At 48.4% G+C, this 23,187-nt stretch overlaps 1 protein-coding gene across 7 annotated transcripts in view; it reads right to left on the bottom strand.

Moving 5' to 3' along the window:
- Positions 1 to 23,187, bottom strand: part of PPIP5K1 (diphosphoinositol pentakisphosphate kinase 1) — a 40,114-nt gene that overhangs the window by 14,263 nt on the left and 2,664 nt on the right. For 5 of the 7 annotated variants that reach the window (XM_042887980.1, XM_042887986.1, XM_042887981.1 and 2 more), the window contains exons 3-28: positions 22,737 to 22,846; positions 22,227 to 22,401; positions 20,577 to 20,772; positions 20,399 to 20,489; positions 19,682 to 19,767; positions 19,289 to 19,443; positions 18,221 to 18,322; positions 17,817 to 17,978; positions 17,576 to 17,697; positions 17,006 to 17,107; positions 16,737 to 16,823; positions 16,224 to 16,299; positions 15,594 to 15,703; positions 14,571 to 14,656; positions 14,030 to 14,158; positions 13,075 to 13,196; positions 12,141 to 12,323; positions 11,047 to 11,188; positions 10,717 to 10,940; positions 9,614 to 9,741; positions 9,045 to 9,159; positions 7,967 to 8,074; positions 6,647 to 6,763; positions 6,150 to 6,314; positions 5,432 to 5,516; positions 808 to 930 (exon numbers count right to left, since the gene is read on the bottom strand). In XM_042887980.1, the coding sequence (XP_042743914.1) occupies positions 808 to 930; positions 5,432 to 5,516; positions 6,150 to 6,314; positions 6,647 to 6,763; positions 7,967 to 8,074; positions 9,045 to 9,159; positions 9,614 to 9,741; positions 10,717 to 10,940; positions 11,047 to 11,188; positions 12,141 to 12,323; positions 13,075 to 13,196; positions 14,030 to 14,158; positions 14,571 to 14,656; positions 15,594 to 15,703; positions 16,224 to 16,299; positions 16,737 to 16,823; positions 17,006 to 17,107; positions 17,576 to 17,697; positions 17,817 to 17,978; positions 18,221 to 18,322; positions 19,289 to 19,443; positions 19,682 to 19,767; positions 20,399 to 20,489; positions 20,577 to 20,772; positions 22,227 to 22,373 (3,163 nt within the window). In that variant the 5' untranslated portion in view covers positions 22,374 to 22,401; positions 22,737 to 22,846. The remainder of the gene's footprint in view (positions 1 to 807; positions 931 to 5,431; positions 5,517 to 6,149; positions 6,315 to 6,646; positions 6,764 to 7,966; positions 8,075 to 9,044; positions 9,160 to 9,613; positions 9,742 to 10,716; positions 10,941 to 11,046; positions 11,189 to 12,140; positions 12,324 to 13,074; positions 13,197 to 14,029; positions 14,159 to 14,570; positions 14,657 to 15,593; positions 15,704 to 16,223; positions 16,300 to 16,736; positions 16,824 to 17,005; positions 17,108 to 17,575; positions 17,698 to 17,816; positions 17,979 to 18,220; positions 18,323 to 19,288; positions 19,444 to 19,681; positions 19,768 to 20,398; positions 20,490 to 20,576; positions 20,773 to 22,226; positions 22,402 to 22,736; positions 22,847 to 23,187) is intronic. The other 2 variants (XM_042887983.1, XM_042887985.1) reach the window with 1 other exon arrangement.

Genomic DNA, 23,187 nt, shown 5'->3' with positions numbered 1-23,187 from the left:
CTTTCACTGGTGCATAACATCCCTATAACTCCTCAGTCTTCTCCTGTGCTCCAGATTCCTTGAAAGTAGCAACAGCATCTCTGCTTCTCAGTGCATAATTCACTTATGCCATCTAGAGACAAATCCTCAGCTGGCAACATCCCTTCATCCATGCACACCAAGCAACAGTTGCACTGATGATCCAAATACCAGACTGCCCTGCTGACCTGTGCAGCTGTTTCTACAGACCATTCACAATAACTCCAAGTCCTTCCACAGGCACTTACAGCAGGCATATCACACCTATTACACTGCCCTCTGACAGCTATCTCAGGTTCTTCTGCATGCCCAGCACACAGCTAGGGACTTCAGTACTCAACTTGCTTCCCTCAGCACATCACGTTGCCCCATCTTCTGTAGACTGAGGATTAATTTCTCAATAGAACCTTGGTTTAGCACCAGTAAGGTCAACAAGGTAAGCGAGATGATTTTGCATGAATCAGGACAGACCCATCTCATATCTAGACCGATAATCCTTCCTCAACACCAGCAAGCAGTATTAAAATGCCAGAGAAAAATCAGCCACCAGCACTACTATACACCAGCATTACCATACATCAACATACAGCTCCTCACACAATGCCAGCCCCTGCCTTGTCCTAGCAGGGATCGCAACCTCTTGGGATACAACAGAATGCATTACTGTAGATGAGGCAAGTATACACATCTGACTGTGCTGCTCTTCTTAGCAGTCTGAGTCTCTGCTTTTGTAGCTCCCTGAGATACCAAAGGCTACAGATTAACCTGCTGCACAGAGAACACACATACCGTCTTTGTATGTCAGGCTGCTGGCAAACTTTTTGCCATGGCTGCGTGCGTAGTCCTGAAGGTTGGGGGCACTGGAGGAGCCTCCCAGCACAGTGGTGCTAAACAGCCCGGTGCACTGTGACCCTGGAAAGGCATGGAAGGTGTTAGTATGATATCTCCACACCATGCAACTACAGAAAAGCAGTGTTAGTTGAAGAATGAGGAATAAACTGCCCGCTTTAGAAGCAATCCCAGGAAATACATGACGCTGGGGAAGAATGGGGAGGCAGTATTCCCCATTCTGAATTCAGCAGTGCCAAATGCACAGCAGGTAGCCAATATTCATCTCCAGGAAAGTTTCCAACTCCTTCCAATGGTTTATTTCCCCCTGGCTCTTCCAATCTAATCTAGGAAAAACATCCTGACACCAGTCAGCAAAACCAAGTACTCCAGTCAGAAAACCCAGGCCGCAGATCACTGATGCTCATTTCACACAACATCTGCTCTCCTGTCCTTTCTCTTTGGAAGGTCCCTCTTCTGCTGGACACTCAGAAGAAGAAAGAGCTAGCTATATCTAATGCATTTCAGGGTGTTGAAACTGTTGCTGCAAATTGGGATTAATCACTCTGTCAATCAGTAAGGAAGGCAATGGGACAAGAGAGCTTTCTTTCACACCCACTTGGTCATGCACTGACTCCAGAGTCAGCCCAAGTGTCCTGTGAATGACCTTATAAAGCACCAGAGGTGCACAGCGTGAAGCTCTGCTTACCCTATGGTGAGGAAGAAGGCATGCATTACATTCTCGTGCACAGGAGAGTGCATGTGAGCTCCGGTGAGCGCTGGTGTTTGCACAGCATTTTTCACAGCGGCCTGACATTATGTGGTATTTGGGGAATGGCTGGGTATTTGAAACAGGACTCTTTCAACCACAGAAAGCATTTGTGTGTGAGGGAAATAAAACCACACAACTTACTATTGAAAAGATAAAACCACTGATTGTCTATAAATTCCTTGTTCGACCGCCTTGATACTACATTCTGTAAATACCATCTGCTAAAAACAACAGTACTCCCACATACCTGGCTTCCAGAAACAAGCAGGTTGATCTTGCTGTACCTCATTTGCCAGAACAAGAAGCCTGACATACTGCCTACCGGTATTTAAGTGGAACAGTGCACCTGTTATTAACGTTAAAAGAAATAAATTCTTCCTATTGTGGAAGCAGCTCTTGGTCCTAAAACGTGGAATGATTTAAGTTGGAAGGAAACCCTGTGAGGCTTCCAGCTTGGATCAGCTAGCTAGGATGTGTCCAGTCTGCATACCTTCAAGGAAGGAGATCACAGGAAGATTCCAACTCCCTGTCCCAATATTTGACATGCTTATGCTGAAAAATTAGTTCCTCCAAGGCAATTGGAATTCCCTGTGTTGCAACTTCTATTTGTTGTTTCTCTGACTCTGATCTCCTGCTCAGGTGGTTGAACAGCATTAAGGTCTCCACCAATCCATGCTGCAGCTCCACCCCCCCCCCCCCCGCTGCTCTGCCCTGGGCTGACGCCTGCTACATCCATGCCCTTCTTCACCCAGGGAGCCCAAAGCAGGCAGCAATCTTTCAGACACAGTCTCACGAATGCTGCATAGAGGGGAAGGACCAGCTTCCTCAGCCTGCTGGCTGCAGTCCTATTAACCTGGCAGAGAGAGCAAGCCATCTGCCTTCTCTGGTTGAAGGACATGCTACTGCCTCACATCCATTTGTCACCCAGGAGGATGCCAGGTCTTTTTCTACAAATCAGCATTTTAACTGGAGTCTTTTCAGGGAAAAAAAAAAAAAAAAAAAGGAGATTCTAAGCTTTGGGTTATTGATGTGTAAGCTCAGTCTCAGCTGATATCTGCTCTCAGAACTGTGGAGGCTGACAAAAAGAGTTGTCATATGCACTGAAGTAAGTGACTCCACCACCGTAACACTGCTAGTGGCTTTCCACTGGGCAGACCAGCATGTTTTGTCCTTGGACAAAGAGCAAACAGCTCTTGCCTGCAGGGTAACTGATACACAAGTCTGAGAACATTTCTCCTAATCCCAGTAAGGGAAGCTCAGTGGTGACTCAGCATGAAACAGGAATCTATCAGAATGCAAACAAAATTTTGTCAAGTGGCAGCCAGCGTGATGCTCAGAGCCATATTGTCATGGTTTAAAACAAACAGCAACAAAAGACAAAGACTCATTTACTGGCAAATGAAAATGTAACTATAGATTTTTCTCATTTCCTATCTTGTGCCACCAATCATTAAACTAAGGACAGCCAAGTGTTGGTAATCATACAGTAGACAAAGGCACTTTGTTGGCACCCTTAAACACAAACAGAATTTACAAGCATGACTCTGTGGATGACAGCAATTGTCTACAGTGAACTCGCTGTAGCCAAATTAAACAAAGAAGCACACATCCTAAAGAACACCATACTGGCACGTTGGATTTAAGATGTAGCAGTGCTTACAAGGAATAACATAATATGCCGGATCATTTTTGTATATTTGACTTTCAGATGTTTAAAAATGGATATCCCTTGTTTCACTCTCACTAGGAGTGAAAGTCTCAGCACAAAGCTGCCAGCCCCACTGGCAATATATCACCTCTTTAACAGCAAGGAGTGATTTTATCCTGTTTCAAAGTGCTCTGCAAGCAAAGAAAGGCACTGAAACATCCGTATGCTTCTAGAGCTAAAAGTACACACACTACTGCAGACAGTCCAGGATGATGCACTTGTTCCTATCCAGAAAAACAAGGCATACTCCAAAGCAGCATGCTGTAAAGACAAAGCAAGCTGCAGCCTTTGCTTCTTCCCAGCAGCCATTTCAAGGCATTTCTGAATTACCACAAAGACACAATCCTGGCAGACATGGCAACAGGGCAACAGCTCTGCTCTGCTTCTCCTTCTAAAATGACTCAACATGCGAGGGAATGTCTGAAGAGATGCACACGTTCCCTCTGAGATAACAACAGCCAGACACCGGCAAGGTCAGGCTCTGAGCTTCAGGAAAGCTCAGAAACAGCAGGCAGCTTCTGAATGAATCACCTCACAGCACAGCTGCTGAGACAAGCATTGAAGGCAGTGTTTAGGATCCTGTGAGTTCTATGTACTTTCTCCAAGACAAAGCGCACCTCAGATCATAAGGGGAGAAGACATTAGACTTCTGTAAAGAGAGCAGGAAAAGAACCCTGAAAATTCCTTCAAGAGCTTGGTTTTCACAAGTAAAGAAGCATCATTCTTTTCAGCAGCCCACGGGATGAGCTGAGAGAAATTCACAGAAACAGACATTCTGATAAGCAAAACTGTGCAGCCTGGTGCTGCAGCACAATACCAGCTCAACTCTTCCTTGCACGCAGCCACAAGTCTCCATGGGGAAAATGGTGACTGAACTGAGTATCCAGATCTGCTCGCTCAGCTCCCATCCCAAATTTTCCGTCTGCAGAGCTTCACAGCTGGGTGAATGATCAGCAAAGGCCTCCCAGTGAGACTAGTCTGGCAAGAACTTGAAATTAAACCTGATGAGATTGCACTTCAAATTTTGTTGTCAAGTCCAGTACGGTAGTAGTCTTCTCTATTTCCAAAACAGAAACCTGGGATATTTCCTAATTGTAGCAAAGAAAATTCCATCAAATTGACAAGAATTGGTTTCCAAAGAAGCAGCTAATTCAGAAGTGACAAGGCAGTGACCAGGCCCTTCAGATAACACTTGGCTGCAGGGTGCCTGTGTCACAGGGTAAAGAGTCGGTAACAGAACTGCTGAAAGGAAACCTGCTGCCATGCCTCAGAACTCAAATGCAATAAATAAATAAATAAATAAAATGGCTCTAGAGAAAAAGAAAGTGAGCCTAACTTGGGCATTTCCATTCCCTGGTGCTTTTTAGGCTTCTGCAGGATCTGTGTTTCTCTGTTTAGAACCCCCTGGCACCAAAGACTGCTATTCACCTTCCAAAAATTTTTTTGCTTTAGCAAAAATATTTCAGGAAGAATTTCCACAGCTCAGACACAGTTTACAGTAGGATGGCAAGGAATGGTATTCTCAAGGACACAACAGAGAACACCACCTGCTCCAAAATATCTTCTCCCACAGGCTACCATGCAAAAAACAGCTAAGCAGGGGATCCCAGCTCTGAGAGCTGTCAAACACTGCAGCAGATGATGATGGATCTGCTTCATACAAGAGATCTTCAGGAAAAAACGGTGGAAAAACAACAGTCTTACATGAAGACAGCTTTGCATGTAAACTACTCTCCTGCAGAACAGAAAGTATTCCAGATCTCACGTGAAATCATCTCCTCCTACAAAGTTTAAAAATGATGTAGCAAATGAGAGCAACACAGAAGCAGAAGTTCAGTCCGAAAGTTGCTCTGTTGCTCGGGTTTTACGTGGGATGACAAGTGCATCTTCTGTAGCTGCAAACTGAAGGAGGAGGTCACGCACCAAAGTCATTACAAAGTGATAAGCTCTGCAGCGGTCCAGGCAGTAATGCTACAAGAAGACACAACGCACACAGAGAGACGTATGAGGAACTTGAGCCAGAGAAATACAGGGAGGGACAGACAGATGCACATGAGAGTACAGAGGTACAGATGAGCAGGTTGGGAGCGGGTCAAGTACAGTACCTAAGCCACTCTGCTTCATCTCAGAAGCTTGCCTGGAGTAAGTGCTGAAGAGGCGATAACCTTTGGAAGAACATTCAGAAAGCACCTGCAAAGAGAGAGTACGATCAGGGCCATGCCCTTGTTACCCACTGCTGTCAAGTGGTTTTGTACAGAAGTAAAAAGAAAAGTGCCTCTTGCTTAAAAACCACAATTTTCAAGAAGCACACAAGTACTCTTATGCTAAGACTGTGACAACGTGTGCTCACTTTTAATTTCATGTTTGCCTGGGGATGTGGAACAGTAGAAATTTCAGAAACAGTAAGGGATCCCTGTACTGAGTTCCTTGTCTCCTAAGAGCACTGGGATCACTGGGACTTCCTTCTTTCGCAGCAGAAACGTATAAATATCCCCTTCAACACAGCAGTGCCCAAGGCAGACTCTCAAAGTACTGCATACAGAAGTCACATCGCGGGTGACACAGCGGCAGAAGCCAGCTAACAAACAGTTCATGTTCTGATGCTGCTTTCCCTACCAGAAAACAGATACCAAAAATGCTCTTTCTCATAAATTCCCTGCCCCTCCTCCACAGGGAGTTTGTTAGGCCAGCCTTCCCAAAAACTCAAATTCCTTCTCCAAATCAGTCCACAGGAGCAACTCAAACTGTTACGTGAAGAGGAATCTCAGGAAACTAAAATGAGGCAGAAGACCTTTATGAGACCAACAAGAACAGCACTTTTACCTCCATTGACCCCGTCTTGCGGTTCCTGATCAGAGGTGATCTCCGCTGAACTCCAACGGGCTCGGAGGGCTGCAGAGACCTTGGCTGGGCGCGATCAGGCTCATCCACGCCCTTCTCTTTGGAGAGGTCCTCCAGGCTGCCTTGGTCTGCTTTCTTGTCCTCGCTCTGCAGTAGGGAACACCGACAGCTGCAGGCATACATCCGTACCAGGCACTGCCCGGGGCGTTCGCTCGAGGCCGGGATCTCTGAGCTCCGCTAAGCGCAGTCAGATACCAGCACTCCGCTCCTCCTCCAGCAAAGTCTGCCCTACAAAGCCCGCAAAGCAAGGCAGAAACGTGACCCGCCGAGTCCGCGGGCACAAAGATGGGCTGGAGGAGAGACGCTGCTGGGGCCCAGGCCGCGCCGGCCGGCAGGGCAGCAGGACGCACAGCAGAGGCGCACGCAGCACATCCCGTGCAGGGCAGCCCTCTGCCCCGCGCCCAGCACAGCGCACTCACCTCTGCTGAGGCAGGCCGAAAGCCAAATCCCGTGGGAACGTTTCCGTCCTCCTCACAACCCTTCACACCAGGGCTGAAATGCAGCTCCACGTGGAAGCGCTCTTCTGAAGATGGGTCCTGTGAACAGCAGGGACGGGGAATAAGTGAGGACGCAAAACCGCACGGGCTGTCAGCGCAGGCCATGGTCTGGGCTTTGGCCACCCTGCCATGCTGGTGCAGCATGCACCCCGACAGCACTCTTCGGAAGAATGGCAGAGGCAACAAGAACCCACAGACATACTGGCTCTGGGACTGCCTGGTCCAGAAGTATGGCCCTCATTAGCACAAAGCTGAGGCGTTCAAAACGTTCTTGTTCTGTCCCAACTGCCACCAGGGGGCCAAAACAGAACGGGTTCTAGTATATATACATGGAACTAAAGCACAGCTTTTGGCAACAGAGACCACTCTGCTGCAAGACCACTTACAGGCACGCGGAGAGACTGGCTCCCTCCCAGACCTTCAGTCAAGTTGCTCCAAGATTAAGTAACAGTCTCTAATAATTATTTAAAATAATACCTATTTTTAGAAGGCAGACAGAACTTTTACAGTTTCCAGCACTAATGATAACCCAAAGTTTCATCATCTCTACTTGCTCTGCCACTCAAGATCTCCATTCCGCCATTAAAATCCCACATCTGTCCTCTGAACATGACATTCTCATTCTGAATCTTGCAGAGTAAAGCACTGCTCCTCTCCCCAAAACCTCCTGAAGCACAGATCACAGAATCTGGGATTCAGAATGCACGCTTCAGTGCCAGAACTATTTATGGCCATCGCTGCCATTTTCCACTTTCCACCCATTTTTAAGTGGTTGTCTTTTCTTCCTGAAGATACCCGTGTATGCTTCCCTAACTATATGAGTAGATTTTTAGTAAATACAAAACAAGTTTATGAATATGTGATTTCTGGACGTTTTCTAGAAATACTCTGAATAAACAGCCAAATATAAGTTGCTTTTAATTTGTTTCCTATTGTTAACTTGTAATTAATATTAAGAAACAACAAATTGTTTTGCTTTAGGACATGCTTTCAAAGTGCTACTATCAATTCTGCAAGTTTGGCACTACTGCTCAGGATGGTGTTCTGCTTACACGTAACAAACAGTAAGTGGGTCACTGCCTCACACCTAAAAATAAGAACTAGCAGTTGTGTCAATGATCCAGCTGTCTTTATCCACAAGCTGAGAGCTCAGATCACAAGATTACCAGCTGATCTTATCTCTCAGGGGCTGCGCCCAGCATCGTGGCAGGAAGGATTTTGTCCTACAGCTATATCCCTCACCTTGTTGTTGTCCTCGTAGAGCATGATAACAATCTGGGTCATGTAGTTCAGCTCTGAGATAGCACTCAAATAGTCCATGGCTCTCTTCCACTGCTGGTCTTTGTTCTCCTGATATATATATACACATAAACAGTCGCGTGGAATAAGCAACAGCAGACACCTTGCAGCATTCAGTGAAATGGGTCTGAGAGACTTTGCCTCTCCACAAGGTAGCAGCATTGTCAGGACAAAAACAAGAGAGATGGCCTTGCACTGAGGGCAGGGTGCTTACAGGAAGGAGCAATTGCACACAGGGACACTACAGCTCCCCACCCAACCCATGTGCAGATCTAAGGACACCCAGATGCAAGCCCCTGTGCCATGCTGACTGGAGAAAAGCGTAACCCACAGCAGCTCCCAAGCACAGTCGTTCTCAAGATTTTACAGAAATGACCAAAAAAAAAAAAAAAAACTACCAAGGAAGCCTAAAGCAGAGCTTTCTCTCAGGTTCTCAGGTCTGCATGCTGACTCCCTCAGGAAGCAGGTCATGAGAGTGCAACAAGAAGTTGGATTGATGAGATAGTCCCCTAGAGCTGGGCCCTCTCTCCCCCTGGTACAGAGCTCACTACACGTTTACAACCCCAGGTCGCTTCCTCTATAAGCAAACTGATTTCTTGACTTTGAATTAACTGAAAGTCTCCAAATAACAGCAACTAAATAACTCTTTTAAACAAATTGCTGAAGGAGGCAGGAAAGAATTCCTGCATCACCACCGCTTCACACTGCTCTCTTTTTACAGAGGCAAGCGCTCCAGACTCATCCAAAATTAGAAGGATAGCTTTTGGAGAATACGTGGCTCTGCACAAGCCAGGCAGGTGGTGTCAGGGAAGAGGAAGAACAACCCCTCTACACGCCAGAAGGCAGGAAGCTGCAGCATGCAGACACAGCAGCGATGGAGCTGGTCAGAGAGCACTGGTGCACATCATTACTGAGAGTGCTGGCTAAAGGGGCAACCTGCAAATACACGCCGTCTGCATTGGAAAGGGCCGCTGAGAAAAAGCAGGGTGGCTTACTCTGTGAGCATTGCTGGAACACTTACATCCAGGAGCCCCCCATAGCGGAAGATGCTGAGCAGAGAGTGCACATGGCTCTCACTGGTGAAGTAGAGCCGTGTCCGAACATGGCGGCCCGGTGACAACACTCCTCTCGAGTACCTGAACAAAAATCAGCCCCGTGTTATTCACAGCCTGCCAATGGATTGACATCTACCACACAGCAGTATTTGTGCTCACTCAATAGAAGGAAATCATACACTGGGAATTGTTAAAGAGCAACAGGAACAGAACAAGCAGGGTGAGCAGAAGATTTCTGCTGTCCTAATGGAGACACGTGGTGGTGCTGACGTGGGTGCATCACACCAGCATTTGCCCCTTGCAGAGACAGGGATGAAGGCACCACCATCCAGCTGCAACGACTTCCTTGGCATCTAGCCTCACTCTCAACAGTTTCAGTGTGCCTTTGGATTTCTCTTCCTGTTCTAGGAACATCAACCTGCTTCCTTCTTGGTGTGCCCCTTGGTGCCTCCTTCTGAACCACTACACTCTTCCAGTATGGATCCCACGCACTGCCCCAGAGCCTGCCCTCCCCAGCATACATCACAGTCCTTACAGGGGATGTAGTTTGTTGACAGACTCATCTTCATGGGTTCTCTGTAGGTCCAACTGGATTTTTTTAATTAGAGGAAGACAGAAGCCAATAGCAATCTCCAGTTTTTCTTCCTTATTAATTCCATACTCCTGCAGGAAAACAAACAAAACCCAATAGGTTTCCTTGAGCCATATTCTCAGAAGAAAGGAAACTGCACTTCCACAGTCCTGTCCACAAGCACCGCTACAGGTAAGGAAAGACAGAAAGGGAAATGCCACTCAGCACCTTCTTCCTTTTTTCCACTTATTTAGGGAGGTAACGGAGGACAGAGGAGCCTCCAAGAATCCCAATCTGCCTAGACATGGCTGTCAGAACAGCTGAGAGGGACCAATACCATCAGCCAACCTCCTCTTGTGGCACACGCAGACCTGCCATAAGGATTAACCCAACAACTGCTGTTTGCAAAGATAAAACTGGAAGAGCTGAGCTGTAAATGGCTGAACAGCTTCTTATCAGAAACAGTGTGGAGAGATTCAGAAGCCCATTTCTGCCCAGCATGAGTGCAAGAGCAATTGGGCCCTGTCTGTTGTCAGAAGCCCATCCCTGACAAATGAAACATTTATGCCTGGAGTGGAACAAAATAAAGAGATCTATTGCATTTGTCCCTCTCTTCCACTCACATTTCCATATGCAAAACCTTTGCGAGAAGCAAGCCAACTCTACAAATTGAACAAGCCCCAGTTTGACAGGGATGGCGAATCCACCAGAAAAAGGCTTCCCTTTAGTATGGAAAACGTCACCATGTACAACTTTGCACATGGAAAATGGGATGTTACAGCTCACACTCATCCCAAAGCTGTGCTAAATGCATTGTGATGAACATGCAAAAGCTGTTGCCTCATCTGCTCATCATTCTGATGCTGTGAGAACCCTCATCCAGGAAGAAAGCACTGCCACATTGTAAGTTGTAGATGGTTTTGGCCTTATGCAAATAGTAAGAGACCTGAGAGATACCCATGATACTCTGCCTCGAGAGCCAATGTAGGAGACGCAAGAAAAAAGAGACAGTGGAAAGGTCAGAAAGTGGCAGCACAGACCCTTCACACACGCAGGACAGGCTCTACCTGTGGTATGATCACATCTGCCAGGGCTTTGGAGAGTCGGAAGAGCTCAGCTGTGCCTTCCAGCTTCAGAGCACAGTTGTGCTGCACATCATACTTGATGCAGTCGTAAATATCAGGGATCTTGCTGATGTCATAACGCCCATTTTTCATGCGGAAATCTCTCTCCAGCTTACTCCAGCGTTGCAGCATCAGTTCTAAAGTCTCACTGTGGTAGAGCTGCAGGTCTAAACACCAGAGAGCACAAAACCATGTTCACATTCTGACTGCTTCCATGCAGATCTCAGGCGGAAGCTATGACTGACTTCTTCCCTTTTCAGCTGTGACTCTCACCTGCAGATTTTGGGTCTTCCAATCGTTTTCGTATCTGGGAGGTGAGGTTCTCAATCAGGGTGAACACCTGGTTACAGATCTCCACAGGGTTCTGGATGAAGGTCATGGAGTTGAGCAGAGAAGCACTACCTGTAGGTGCTAGCTGAGAGAAGATCCCAGCAGAGGTTAGTTAATACCTTTACAGACTGGGAACACAGCAGGTCTGCCTTTTTCAGCTGCCCTGCTTTATGATTCAGTTCAACAGTTGTGTTCCCAGCTGAGTGCAATAAGCTGGCCTCATCATAGAGGTAGTTAGGGATGACCTTAAAACTGCCTCAGGACCAATCTCAGAGACAGCAAACAACTGCTCTTAATCGACTGGACCTCCCTCTGCTGACAATACCCACCCGCCTCACTTTGCTTCTGTGCTTGAGCAAAGGGTTTCACAGTGTTTTAAGTATTTATTTGAGGTGATTAATATATTTGTTAATGGTAATAGGCTTCAGCTCTGTAATTGTACCTCAGAATATGGGGGGAACAAATGTCTAGGGACTTGTTGGAGAAGCAGCTACAGCGCCTTTATTGTCACTTTGCTGGATACGATCTGCTTTGCAGTTATCAGACACTGACAGGACAGAAAAATGGTTTGTAGCCAAAAGGTCTGTTCACACTCACACACAGAGTATGAATCTAAAATCTGGCAAAGGTGAACTGCTTGTCCACAGCAAATGGGATTGCAAGCCATGAGAACTAGCACCGTAATCAGGTAACCCCAAATGCCAGCCTATCACATATTTATATTTACAAAACAGATTTGCCAAAAACATTTTCTTTGAGCACTCTCATGGCAGTCAGATGCACTGGGATCTCTTAAAAGGAGAGAAAGGTCCCATGGTAATGATTTGAACAGAACAGTGGAGAACTACGGGGCATTTCCACTTGGAGAAGGGTAGGCATTATTATTCCCCAGATCCTTCCTTTTCCCCTCCTGGGTTCTGCTTACATCACGCAGTTTTGACTAGAGCTGTTCTGAAACTAACAAAACTACTGCTTGCACACCAGCAGGCTTTGTATCTTAAACCACAGCGAGCTCCAAGGCCATGAAGATGCTTTACCTTTTCATAATCCTCTTCACAGAACTCAGCATCCTTCTGCATGATTTCATGCAGTCGTGCCTTCACTTTGTGTTGACAGCTGCTTAGAGAATCACTGTCACTGTCCAGGAGACCGTTCATATTGGCACTTTTCACCATCTGCACCAGGATGGGGGTCAGCTCTCCTTCCAGGGCCAGCAGACCCTAAAAAAATACAGGACAAGATTTCAGCTGTGCAAACCAAGCAGCAAACATTTCTGGTAGCTTCATGGCCAGCCTTCAGTCAGCCTGAATGAAACCTCACCTGCCCCTGAAGAGCATTTTTACAGCCATAGCACCTACAATCACCAGTGATTCTCTTTGCTCACAGAGCTATTCTGCCTAAACAGCAGCTCTGCCTGCAGCGGCCCCAGAACTGTCCAGGCAATCGTTGAGCAGCCAACACAGTTTGCTGGGAGGAGTTGATACAGCTCTGAAGAACAGCTCAGGTGACCATAAGATCTCCCTTGGCTCAAGCTTTAATTGCAGATGAGCCCCTCTCCTTCCCAACCTCCACTCTAGACTGCCCCAAAGTTATTTCATTCCTCTCGTAAATCAGGCAATCAGAGAATAATCCCTCTGGCTGGGCAGTCATCCCAGAAACTAATTTTGTAGGCAATTAATATTCAGCAATGTGCTCCAACATTAAATACCAGCAATGCTCTGTAAGCAACTCCTTCTCCAGTCACAGTCTAACCCTGGGCAGCATATCGAAGGCCACAAGCACGTGCTGCTACAGCGCACTTCCAGTGCTGCCCCACACGTTTGCTATCAGCGTAGTGCACCACTGCCCTTCCAACAGACAGGGGAAACTCCTAGGACAGATCCTTCCTTGTCACCAGAGGTTTTCCTTTAAAACTGGCAGATTCCAAAGAATAACGTAGCGGAGTTAGCAGATGCACAAGAGAGGAAGAACCTTTGCAAAAGCCGCTGCTGTCATCTGAACTCGTCCCTCATCTGAGGCATAGATCTTGAGATCATGGCGGTATGTGCTGTGCAGTCTGAGCAGGCCACATCCAGGGAAACCAGCATAATCACCTGGAACAGAAACAGGCTCAGAGCAGTATTCTGACACCTCAAAAACCATCAGCCAAGCATACTGTAATACCACTACTTCAGATAACAAACTTGCTTGCAATAACACAAGCACGTAGAGAATCACTAGCTAGCATTTAGACTACTCCAAAACAGTCAGTTCTAGCCATCACGTGAAGCCTGAAAAGCTACTTCAGGTTAACTTGGCAAAGCCCATTTTGAGGAAGGGCTGAGAATTCACCAGTAAAGATCTGACAATTGCCTGCTAGCTTGAATATCCCTGTGCAGAATGAGGCCGCACAAAAGAATTGCCTCTTTTTATTTGTTCTTTGCACAAAAGCAATTCTGCTGCGTCAGAACCACAGCCAGAGCTATTCAGCTGTGAGGCACCTGGCTTCCAAACACAACTTGTACAGCTACAATCACCTTGTGGCATGAGGAAAAAAAATGTTTATTTGTGATGGCTGATCACAATCAGAGAAGAGATACAGGTAATAGGATAAAGCAGCTCCTGCAGTTCTGAGTCTGACCTTCCACAAACACTGCAGTAGTGAGTCATTTGATATTGGGTGGAATCTCATGATCAGTTCGCACAGTATTCAGCCACACTGTGTGAGAAGATGTGGACACTGCTCCCAGCTCTGAGCTCATAGTTCAAGAAACACACTGCTAGACTAGGACAGACCTCAGACAGAAGTCAGCTGCATATGTGGACAAAGAGGTCGTGCATCAATTGCTACGCAGGCATCTGAGCATCCCTCACACCTGTGATCACCTGGGCTAAGCAGCCTGGTACAGCCACAGCACAGGACCTGACATGCACGTAAGAAGCTTACCTTGGCCACCAGGGTACATGCAGCGAAAGGCTCGCCCCAGCTCTTCTGCCTGGACTCTTCCTGCTGGTGTCAGCTCTCCACCCCACTTCAGCACCAGGAGAAGAGATGGGGAAGGCTCTCTGCGAGCTTCTAGGAGACAAAGAGAAACTCCCTACATCAGATCTCAAAGCTGAGCTTGCAGTAGGAGATGCGGACAGGAAGAAGAGGTTGCCATCAGAGCCCTGTAAAGCATTAGCAGCACAAGCTTGACCCAGAGTCCCCCAGGAACCATGCTAGCAAGCACCAAAGTAGGAGACACAACTTTCTGAAGGTGTAGAGGCTGACATTCATGAACACAGAAGAGCAAGCCCTGTGGCACCATCTGGAGAACACTGGCACGTTACATTATTTATCAGTCCAGCCCTTCTTATGTTGCTAGCAAATATAAGACATGAGTTGTTAATCATGCTTGCATCTCCTGAGGTCTTCATAGGTAAGACAGCTGCACAGACTCTTAAACACCAGGCTCTGAGGTCAAGGCAGCAACTTCAGGATTCTTTACCTTCATCTTCACTTGCAGCTTTTGGATGTCCATGAGGCAGATATGTCAACTGCACCTTACGGTTAATGCCAGAAAAATGTCCATACCTGCCACAGTGAGGAGAAAAAGTGAAAACAAGTCAGCCTCACTCTCCCTGTGCCAGAGATCCCTAGGCAGCACACAGCAAAAATGCACTGACTTTCTGCTACAGCACCAACTGCCACGGAATAAGACTGCACTTGTGATCCAGAATGCACATTCCAAAAACAGCTAAATAACCTCCCAAATGAAATTTAAATACTCATTTTCTTGCCTGCTCTTCAGCTGACAGCATTTTGCTCTCTCATACCCCAGAGTGACTTTAGTAACGCTTTGCTAATTTCTATCTATCTTATATCTTTAGTGAATGAATTATTGGGATCACAAAGAATCCAGTGCACACTGTGAATGTAAAGCACACTTCTACTGGGCAGAAAGGCAGGGGAAGGAATCATGGTAAAAATTCATTCTCTGTGCTCCACAAACACAGCTTAAACACAGGCAGTGCCCGACTGCAGCCCCGCCAGCTACAGCTCGGAAAGGAAACCTCGTGCTTGTGAGACACAGCCACCACCACACTGCCTGTTATCTCAACTACACAAAAGCTGTGGACACAAACTTCTAATTTTTGCCAAGCTGCCTCTTGTTTAATTTTTTACATCCTTTTTTAAAATTGCATTTGTTCAAAATGTATTGAAATGCTTCATATTAATGCGCTCCTTAAAGTACTCCAGTTTCTTTCCCACAACAAAAGAAGCTCACCTTTGCCTCAATTGCCTAGCTGAATACCAGACACACTGGAAACAAGAATCAACACCAGTTCTGATGCCAAGGGGAAAATTTTAACAGGATGGCACCTCTTAGGTACAGCTGTAACAGGGGATGGATATTCCAAGCTCTGGAGAACTGCTGCCCAAAACCTCAGCAGTCCAATTAGCTTCTACATCCCATGCTGAACCACAGCTCTGAGACAAATTCACAGTGCCCCGATATATGAATCCTTACATCTCCAAAACACTCTTCAGCTGCTCCAGTTTGGATTTCCGCTCCTCGATCTCACAGTCACTGTGGGTTCCCAGTTCCACCACGAGCTGCCGTGCAATGTCCAGCACTTCCTGTTGGGGAGCAGACACCGCCTCAAACACCCAGCACTTTTGCCCCAGACTCACCATCACATCTTGCAAGGCCTCCCCAGACCGCCTCACCCAACGCCACGTCCACACCCGCACTCCTTACAGACACATCTTTTCCTAAGAAGCTCAGCTCAGGCAGAACAAACTTTCGCACAGCAGTTTGCTCCATCCTCATCCTGCACTCCAGCCCCTGGCTGAACCAAGCAGGTGCTTCACACTGCCCTGCTCCCCATCCTGCAGCCATCCCTCACTGGAGGCAGCCACAGCAGATGGCCAAGTTGCACCAGGTGCTCCCAGCTCGGCATTCTCCCCATCAGCCAGGAGCAGTTCCCACCACACTTTCACTCTGCTGAGTGCATTGTGGTTGAGGAGTGAGAAAACAAGTGTTTCTGCAGAAGACCGCTACCCTTCCGAGCTTTTACATCCTCCCAGAAGAGTGCCTCACACTGGGAACCAAATTACCTTTATCTCCCACAGTCACCCCAGAGAGGACTCCCCTCACCTGTAGCTGCTCTGGCTTCTTCAGTTTCAACTTCCCTGTCTTGTAGCCATCATATTTCTCAAATAATTCAAAGAACCTGAACAGACAACAAAGAACCCTGATCCAGCAGCTGCTGTTTCAGCACTACAACTTTCAATCCTACGTACGCATTCACACTTTATTCTTCTGGGAGAACCAGCAGTCCCAGTGGCTCCTCGCCATGCCTCAGAAATTATGACAAAAATGAGTGTTTCCAGGCTCAGTTAAGAAAAGGAGGCAGCCACTAACTTCCCATTTAGTGGGGCACTTTGCTTGCAGGCCCTAGCAGAACTTGGCTCTTCCTCCCAGTGTTCACACAGAAGGTGATCGGATTCTTAGGAGACGCCCTCAGCTGAGCAGAAGGCGTCTGCTAGAATGGAGCCAGGAAAATACACTGCCTTCCATGCATTCAGGCCTTCTATTCTGCTTCTTGATTTGGCAAATGGCCCCTCCTCACTTTCCAGCAATGCAGCACCTTCTTGCCTCAGCTCTTACCGGGGATGCTTAACTTCCATCTTCATCTTCTGCTTTGGGGTACGATCTCCATGTCGGATGACTGCAATAACGCAGCGAAGCTCCATCCTAGGGAAACAGAAGGTACACTGCACAAACGTGACTGTACACACCAGAGCTGTCACCAGGGAGTTGTTTCCTGTTGTTCTTTCAGTCCCAACATAGCAGCTGAGGAACACAGTGCTGCTGGCTGACATCTGTCTGTTGGACAGTTTTTGCCTTGGGCATTTGAGAAGAAGGCAGGTACTCACATGGTGCCAGAAGTCGTGGGGACGATAGGAATATCTTCTGCCTCTGTTGGGATGGACCAGGGAATATGAAACTGAGGAGCCAATTCCCGCATGATTATGTTTCTGGAAGAAAGCAGAATGTAAAACTCACAAGAAATTCCATTCCTTGGATACCACCTCTTGCTTGGTAGTTCTGCTGAAAGATTTGAGGACCACAGACAGAGCTTCTCCTCTTCTTCGTGCAGACACATCCAGCACACCACAGGCTAGCTAGGGCAATGCCCAAAGGAACACAGATTTCCCCCCACATCACTGCACTATGCACTGCACTCCAGTAATACTGCAGCTGGGCTTAGTAACCAACGATGAGCATATCCTGTAAGGTGCATCTGCGTATATTCGTACACAGCTGATGGCAGTGCAGGCCCTTCAGGCTCAGGTATAATGAACCCCTTTTCCCAGAGCCAACTTTTCTGAAGAAAAGCCCCTGGCTGAACCACCCTCAGATTTCTCTCTCAGGATCATCAGGACTCTGCACTCGTCGCACTCTTCTAGGGGCTCCACCCACAGCACAACCCGAATTTTACATACCCGAGGATTTTGGCGCAGTCATCGTAATACTTCATAGAGTTCTTCACAAAACTGAAGCCGTTCACATCACAAACAAAAGAGTGGCCATTTGCCCGCAGGAGGTCAAACCCACACACAGTTTGCTGCGCAAGGAAACACCCGACACAGCATTCGTGAGCACCCTGCGGTTCAGCAGCAGGCTGGAGACGCACAGCCAGGCGAGGCTCACGCAGAGCCAGCCCGCAGACCCGGGCACACAGACCTTGAAGGCGACGCAGACTTTCCGAGCGACCAGCTTCTCCATGGCAGTAAGCATGACAGGATAACGGATCTCCTTCCCTTCGCTGTCCCGTTCCACCTTCCCATCCAACGCGGGGGATTTGCGAGCCTCTGCATGGGCGTAGTCGGGCCCAACGGTGTACACCTGGGAGGAGAGGTGGTCACAGCTGACGTACCCAGCCAGATGGAGCGCACCTTCCGGGAGACACTCCTGCTGAGGACGCGCGGAAAAGAGCAGGCGGCCTCAGCACCCATCCCCGCCTGGGATCCGAGCTGCACCGCAGCGCCTCACAGCTCACACTGGTACTTCAGAGGCAGCTCAGTGGGACCGCCAGCCCTCAGCCATCCCAGGCCCGCAGGCAGGTGCCTCTCCAGGCTTTGCCTCACCTTTACATCAGTGCCATCCGTAGGCATGAACTCCTCATAAATGTACGAGCCCGTCTTCCTCACACTGCTCTCTGGGGAGTACACGCTGCTCCGGCTGCCGATCTGAAAGCACAGAACAAGCACCTCAGGGAAGACTACGGGGCTGCTTTTCTTAGATGGAAGAACTTTCGTCCTACATGCAGAAAACTGAATGAGCATCTCTGAGAACACTCAGCTATCACAGCATGCTCATTTACAGAGGAAAAACAGACTCCGAAAGACAGACAGGAGGTACGTTTGGGCTTTAAAGAGGAGAAGGGCTACTACAGACTGCTGGGTTGACACCAATTTCTACAGGGATACGGTGCGGATAAAGACCTAAGAAGTAAGGTGCATAGCTAGTAAGAAAGTGATAATACACATTGCTGGTTCACTATCAGACCTATTTTACATCTTTCTAGGGTGGTATGACAGAGCTTATGGCCAGAAGATCACACCGTTTTCATTTTCAGTGAAGCTCTGTATACAGTCTCAAATGGTATACGTGTACACTAGCTAAGGAAACAATCATTTCAAGACTGCTAATGGCAGATGCATAACCGATTGGAAAAAAGATGCAACACAGCTATTAACTGTGTGCTGGCAGAGTGGTGCAAGCGAGTAAGGCAGATTCCAAGTGGAATCTAGAAATAAATAGTGCATTTATTATGTTTGCAAGTTGCAGCATGCTGAAAAGAGCAATAGGTAGCAAACAGGAAGAGATTAAAAAAATCATCGCAGTAAACTGAGAAAGTGATTGAGAAAAAAAGCAGTCTGCAGTTCAACAAGGGCCACAGCTCTCCGTGACTGCCCCACAGGACACACAGCAGACAGGAGGTGGTGAAGGTGAAGCCAGCACCATCACCAGAACATGTACTGCAATTTCCAGCTAGATGGGGCTCAACTACAAGTCCTGAGAAGGTACAGATTTCCCCACAACAAAACTTTCCTTTCCTCTCACCTGCCCCAGCACTCCCTCCTGAAGCCACACGCTTCTCTCAGTCCCACACATTTAATGGTCCCAACACTGAAAGGGGGGAATCCCCTCACCTTCCGAAAGAGCCGCTGGCTGCCCCCACCTGCTGAGGTTGGGTAGTAAATGTACACATTATGGTCTTCAGCACTGACGGGCTTCTCTACGAACGGCTTTGGGAAAACAGCTCCGTTTACTTCCACATGGTCCTCTCCTTCCACCAAGTTGCACTCTGAAGATAAAGCAGAGCAGTGGCACAGCAGGATGAGGGGTAGCGGCCCCAGCGAAGAGCTGGAGCCCTCGGCCCTGGCTGGTGAGCTGGTTCTGCTGCTTGTACCTCTGTTCTCAAAAGCCACCAGACTTGTAAATCAGTCCTGCACGAGCTGATAACAGTGCCTGGCCTCTGCAGGACATCTTAAACTGTACTGTAAGTCTGTAAAAGCTGCTTTCCGCAGAGCCTGGACACTTACCTTCTGGTCTATCAGGGTCTCGATTGAGCACAGCGTAGCGGGGCAGGTCTATTCCCTCTTCTTGAAGGATCCGATACACTTCACGCCTGACAAGGACAGGAGCAGTTAGAACGTATAGAAAAGTTTGGAAAGGGGAAAACTGCAGCTCTTTAACAAGGGTTACACTTCAGGGTGCCTGTCAGCACCTGTAGGAGCTCTGCTCACATCACAGAGACGTGGTGGGAGCTCTGGTGTCCAGCATTAGCCCACATGCGCAGCCAATGCAGCCTGGCTGCACGAGTGCAGTACATGTCTGCAAGCTGGCTGTACCACCAGCTGGCTGCAAAGCATCTTGAAGAGCTTCACCAACATATCTTCCCTAGGGTCTGACCTGGCCTTTCTGCTCCCAGTTTCTGCCCCCGAATTCCATCCCACCACTGGCTCGCCCACTGACAGGGCGGTCTCTATGTCTCAGTGACAGCCTCATTCTGGGAGAACACTTGTGACTTCATTTGGCCACTCCATACAGTATGTTTGAATCAGAAGACAAAACATGCCAGTTGTTACTGTGCTTACACCTGATCTGCTCCCTTCCATGTCATGGGGAAACAATCCCTAAAATCCCTCGCTAAAATAATTTCCATTTCATTTGCTGGTGGTCCGGAAGAAGCAGATTGCACAGTAAGCTGAGAAATCAGACTAAGAAGGAAGGGGCTCTGTTGGATCACAGACACCTACCTGTCCTGGATATAATATTGCATATCAAGGTCATTAATCAAGAACGGTTTGCACAGCTTGGCATAGGCAACTGCTTTATCCAGTGGGAATCCTGAAATGGAGGAAAAGGAAGGAAAGAATGAACGGAAGCTCCCTTTTCCAGACCTTAGGTAGCATGAGGCCTACTGCAGACTTTTACCTTTGGAGTGGAAGGAGATAAGGCAGTCACAAGGAGGCCAATTCTCCACCGGTTCATTCAGAATAATGTCCTCCCCCATAATCACCACTGTGATATACTCAAACTTGCACAGACGCTCCAGAATCTGCGTCATGGGCTTTGATTTGGACTTCTTGGTCATGGCACAGATTCCAACGACAATCTGCCGTTCAGGCGGCTAAGAGAAGACACAGAGCAGGTTAGCATAGGTCAGCTGCTTTACTGAATTAAAACTGCAAGAGAGTGGAAGTGCAGCAGTACGGAACAAACACAGGATTTGCTTCCAACCCGATGTGCTCACAGCTCTTGCTAGACTCAGATCATGCACACTTCCACTTCCCAACAGATTGCTCTGGTGGATGTCATGAAGGAGCAGCCAGACACCACTGCTTCTTTGCCAGGCACTATTATGCCTCCTCTGGGCACTAATGCTAAGGTCAGAAATAAATATCTGGGACTCGAACATGCAGCGGGGCTGGAAGAAGCCCACACCATGTTCTCTGGCACGGACCTCACCCAGACAGCTGACAGACATGAGAGGACTCAAAGAAGAGCTGCAAATGCTTCATAGCAAAAGACGCTGGATGCTTCCCAGATGTGTGCAGCAGAGCACTGTGCAGAACCCTACAGCGTCCACATGGGGGAAGAGGAGCTCCTCCTAACCAGAGGAGGAAATGTCTCTTCAGTGTACCCAAGGCAGCACACTGCTTCTCTGGGATGGACAGGTGATTTTCTCAGGAATGAAGTGAGGGCCATCCCACCTCACTCTAGAGTAATCTGCTCAGCCCATGCCAAACCAAGCCCCACCACCACCAACTATCACCAACCTGAAACAAGTCCTGGATGAATCATGGGAATGAGAGGTTAGAGTTCCTCTGCCTCGCAGCCGTGCCCCTGCCCAAAGGTCGTGCAGTGACACATCCCAGCTAGACACCAGTTCCTCCATACTGTCTTCAGAAAAATCTACTTCCTCACCTCTAAGGAGGAGGTCAGTATATGCTGCTGCCAACATTTTCTAACTGTGCTGCAGGATATACCCGTGTGAGCCCCCAGAGGCTGCACAGAGACAGGATAATGGCTGATTAACGTTCTGCAAGGTCCCTACATCCCACCCTGGGAACAAGCTTCAGTCCCTTCATTCAGCCCACCAAAAGGAAGGATGAAGGAAGCACCTCCAAACAGAAGCTCCTTACAGAGGCCATTGAGGGGACTGAAAGGGTGGGCTGAACAGAAGCCAAAAGCAGTCAGGAGCTGGAAAAGGTTCTCCTTTTCTGCAGCCTGTTCTTGGAGGCTACAGAAAAGAGCAAATGCTTCCTCTGCAGAAATCTCATTCCCTGCTCAAAGTTCCCACAGTTTTCCTCAAAAAAATCCCTGGTGAAGTAGAAAGGTTTACAGCAATGCTGGGGTTAAGCTGCTAGAAGAAGGAAATATGCTGCTGTAGCTGGAAGAGACCTGCGAGCCAATAGGCTGGGATTTACTGCAGTGAGAGGCACCAGGTCTGGCAGCACAGCAGTATGTCAGAAACGGCACTGCCACTCTGTACGGCTCTGCCACACTGCCCAGGGCCAAGGCCCTGCAGCCCTCACAGCCTCAGAAGTGCAGGCACAGCCCCGGATGCCGGGAGCTCCTTACCGACTCCTCCTCTTCATCATCTTCAAAGAAGTCTGTTTCATCCATCTTCGTGTTTGATCCCAGGAAGTCTGTCTCATCATCCCGGGAACCGACCACAAACCGCGGAGTGGGGTTCTGTCCCTCACTGGAGGTCGTCAGGGACGACATGGCAGCACCGGTGGCCGACCATCCCGCTCTGGAACCGCAGTGCACAAACAGCAGTGAAGGGCTGGGCCAGGGCTGCTGGGAGCAGGGAGGGAGCAGGGGCTGGGAGCGAGCGAGCCCAGGGCTGTGCTGCACGAAGCACACAGGGACAAGGCCGAAGGGGAGCAGCGTGCAGGAGAGACCCTCAGGTGTGAGGGGCTCCGGGATCCAAAACCATTTGGACAAGGAGCTCCTCTGCACAGAGCCCTCTGGCATCAGCCAGGAAAGGGGCAGTGGCAGCGCTCAGTGGAATGAGTTTAACCCTTACAGTGATGCACGCTCCCAGCGGCGTCTGAATCATGGAATGGGGTGAGGGACATTACTCACAGCCTTGTGCAACCAGAGACATCAGCTGGGACGCAGAAGATGGGATGAAGCTCAGCAGAGTGACAGTGGCCTTCCAATGGCCAATTTTCATCCTTTTAGCTCAAGAAGGCCTGCAATAACAGAGAGACAGTAAGAGAGAGCTGTCTGAGAGGCATGTGAGTTTAAGGGGGAGGAAAGAAAGGGACAAAGCAACAACTTTGGGGAAAGAGGACACAAAGCAAGCAGCAGCAACAGCTGAGTTTGCAGGTTTGCAGCTCGGGGCTCCCATGTTGGAAGGTTGGCTGTGATTTTACCTGTGCGCACTTGGTCTGGTCAGCAGGACACAAACTGTGCATCAAAAACACCAGGAAAGAAGCATGTCCTGGAGCAGCACTGACTGCCATGCGAGCAGCTGAGCTGAATGCACATGCGTGACCTCCCACAAGCAAGGACACGGCTGTTCACTTCTGCC

This window comes from Lagopus leucura, unplaced genomic scaffold, assembly GCF_019238085.1.
Source record: "Lagopus leucura isolate 7727_CA_CO unplaced genomic scaffold, USGS_WTPT01 Super-Scaffold_100128, whole genome shotgun sequence".
Taxonomy (NCBI): Eukaryota; Metazoa; Chordata; class Aves; order Galliformes; family Phasianidae; genus Lagopus; species Lagopus leucura.
Note: the sequence above shows the minus strand (reverse complement) of the source record. Positions and strands in the feature narration are given on the sequence as shown.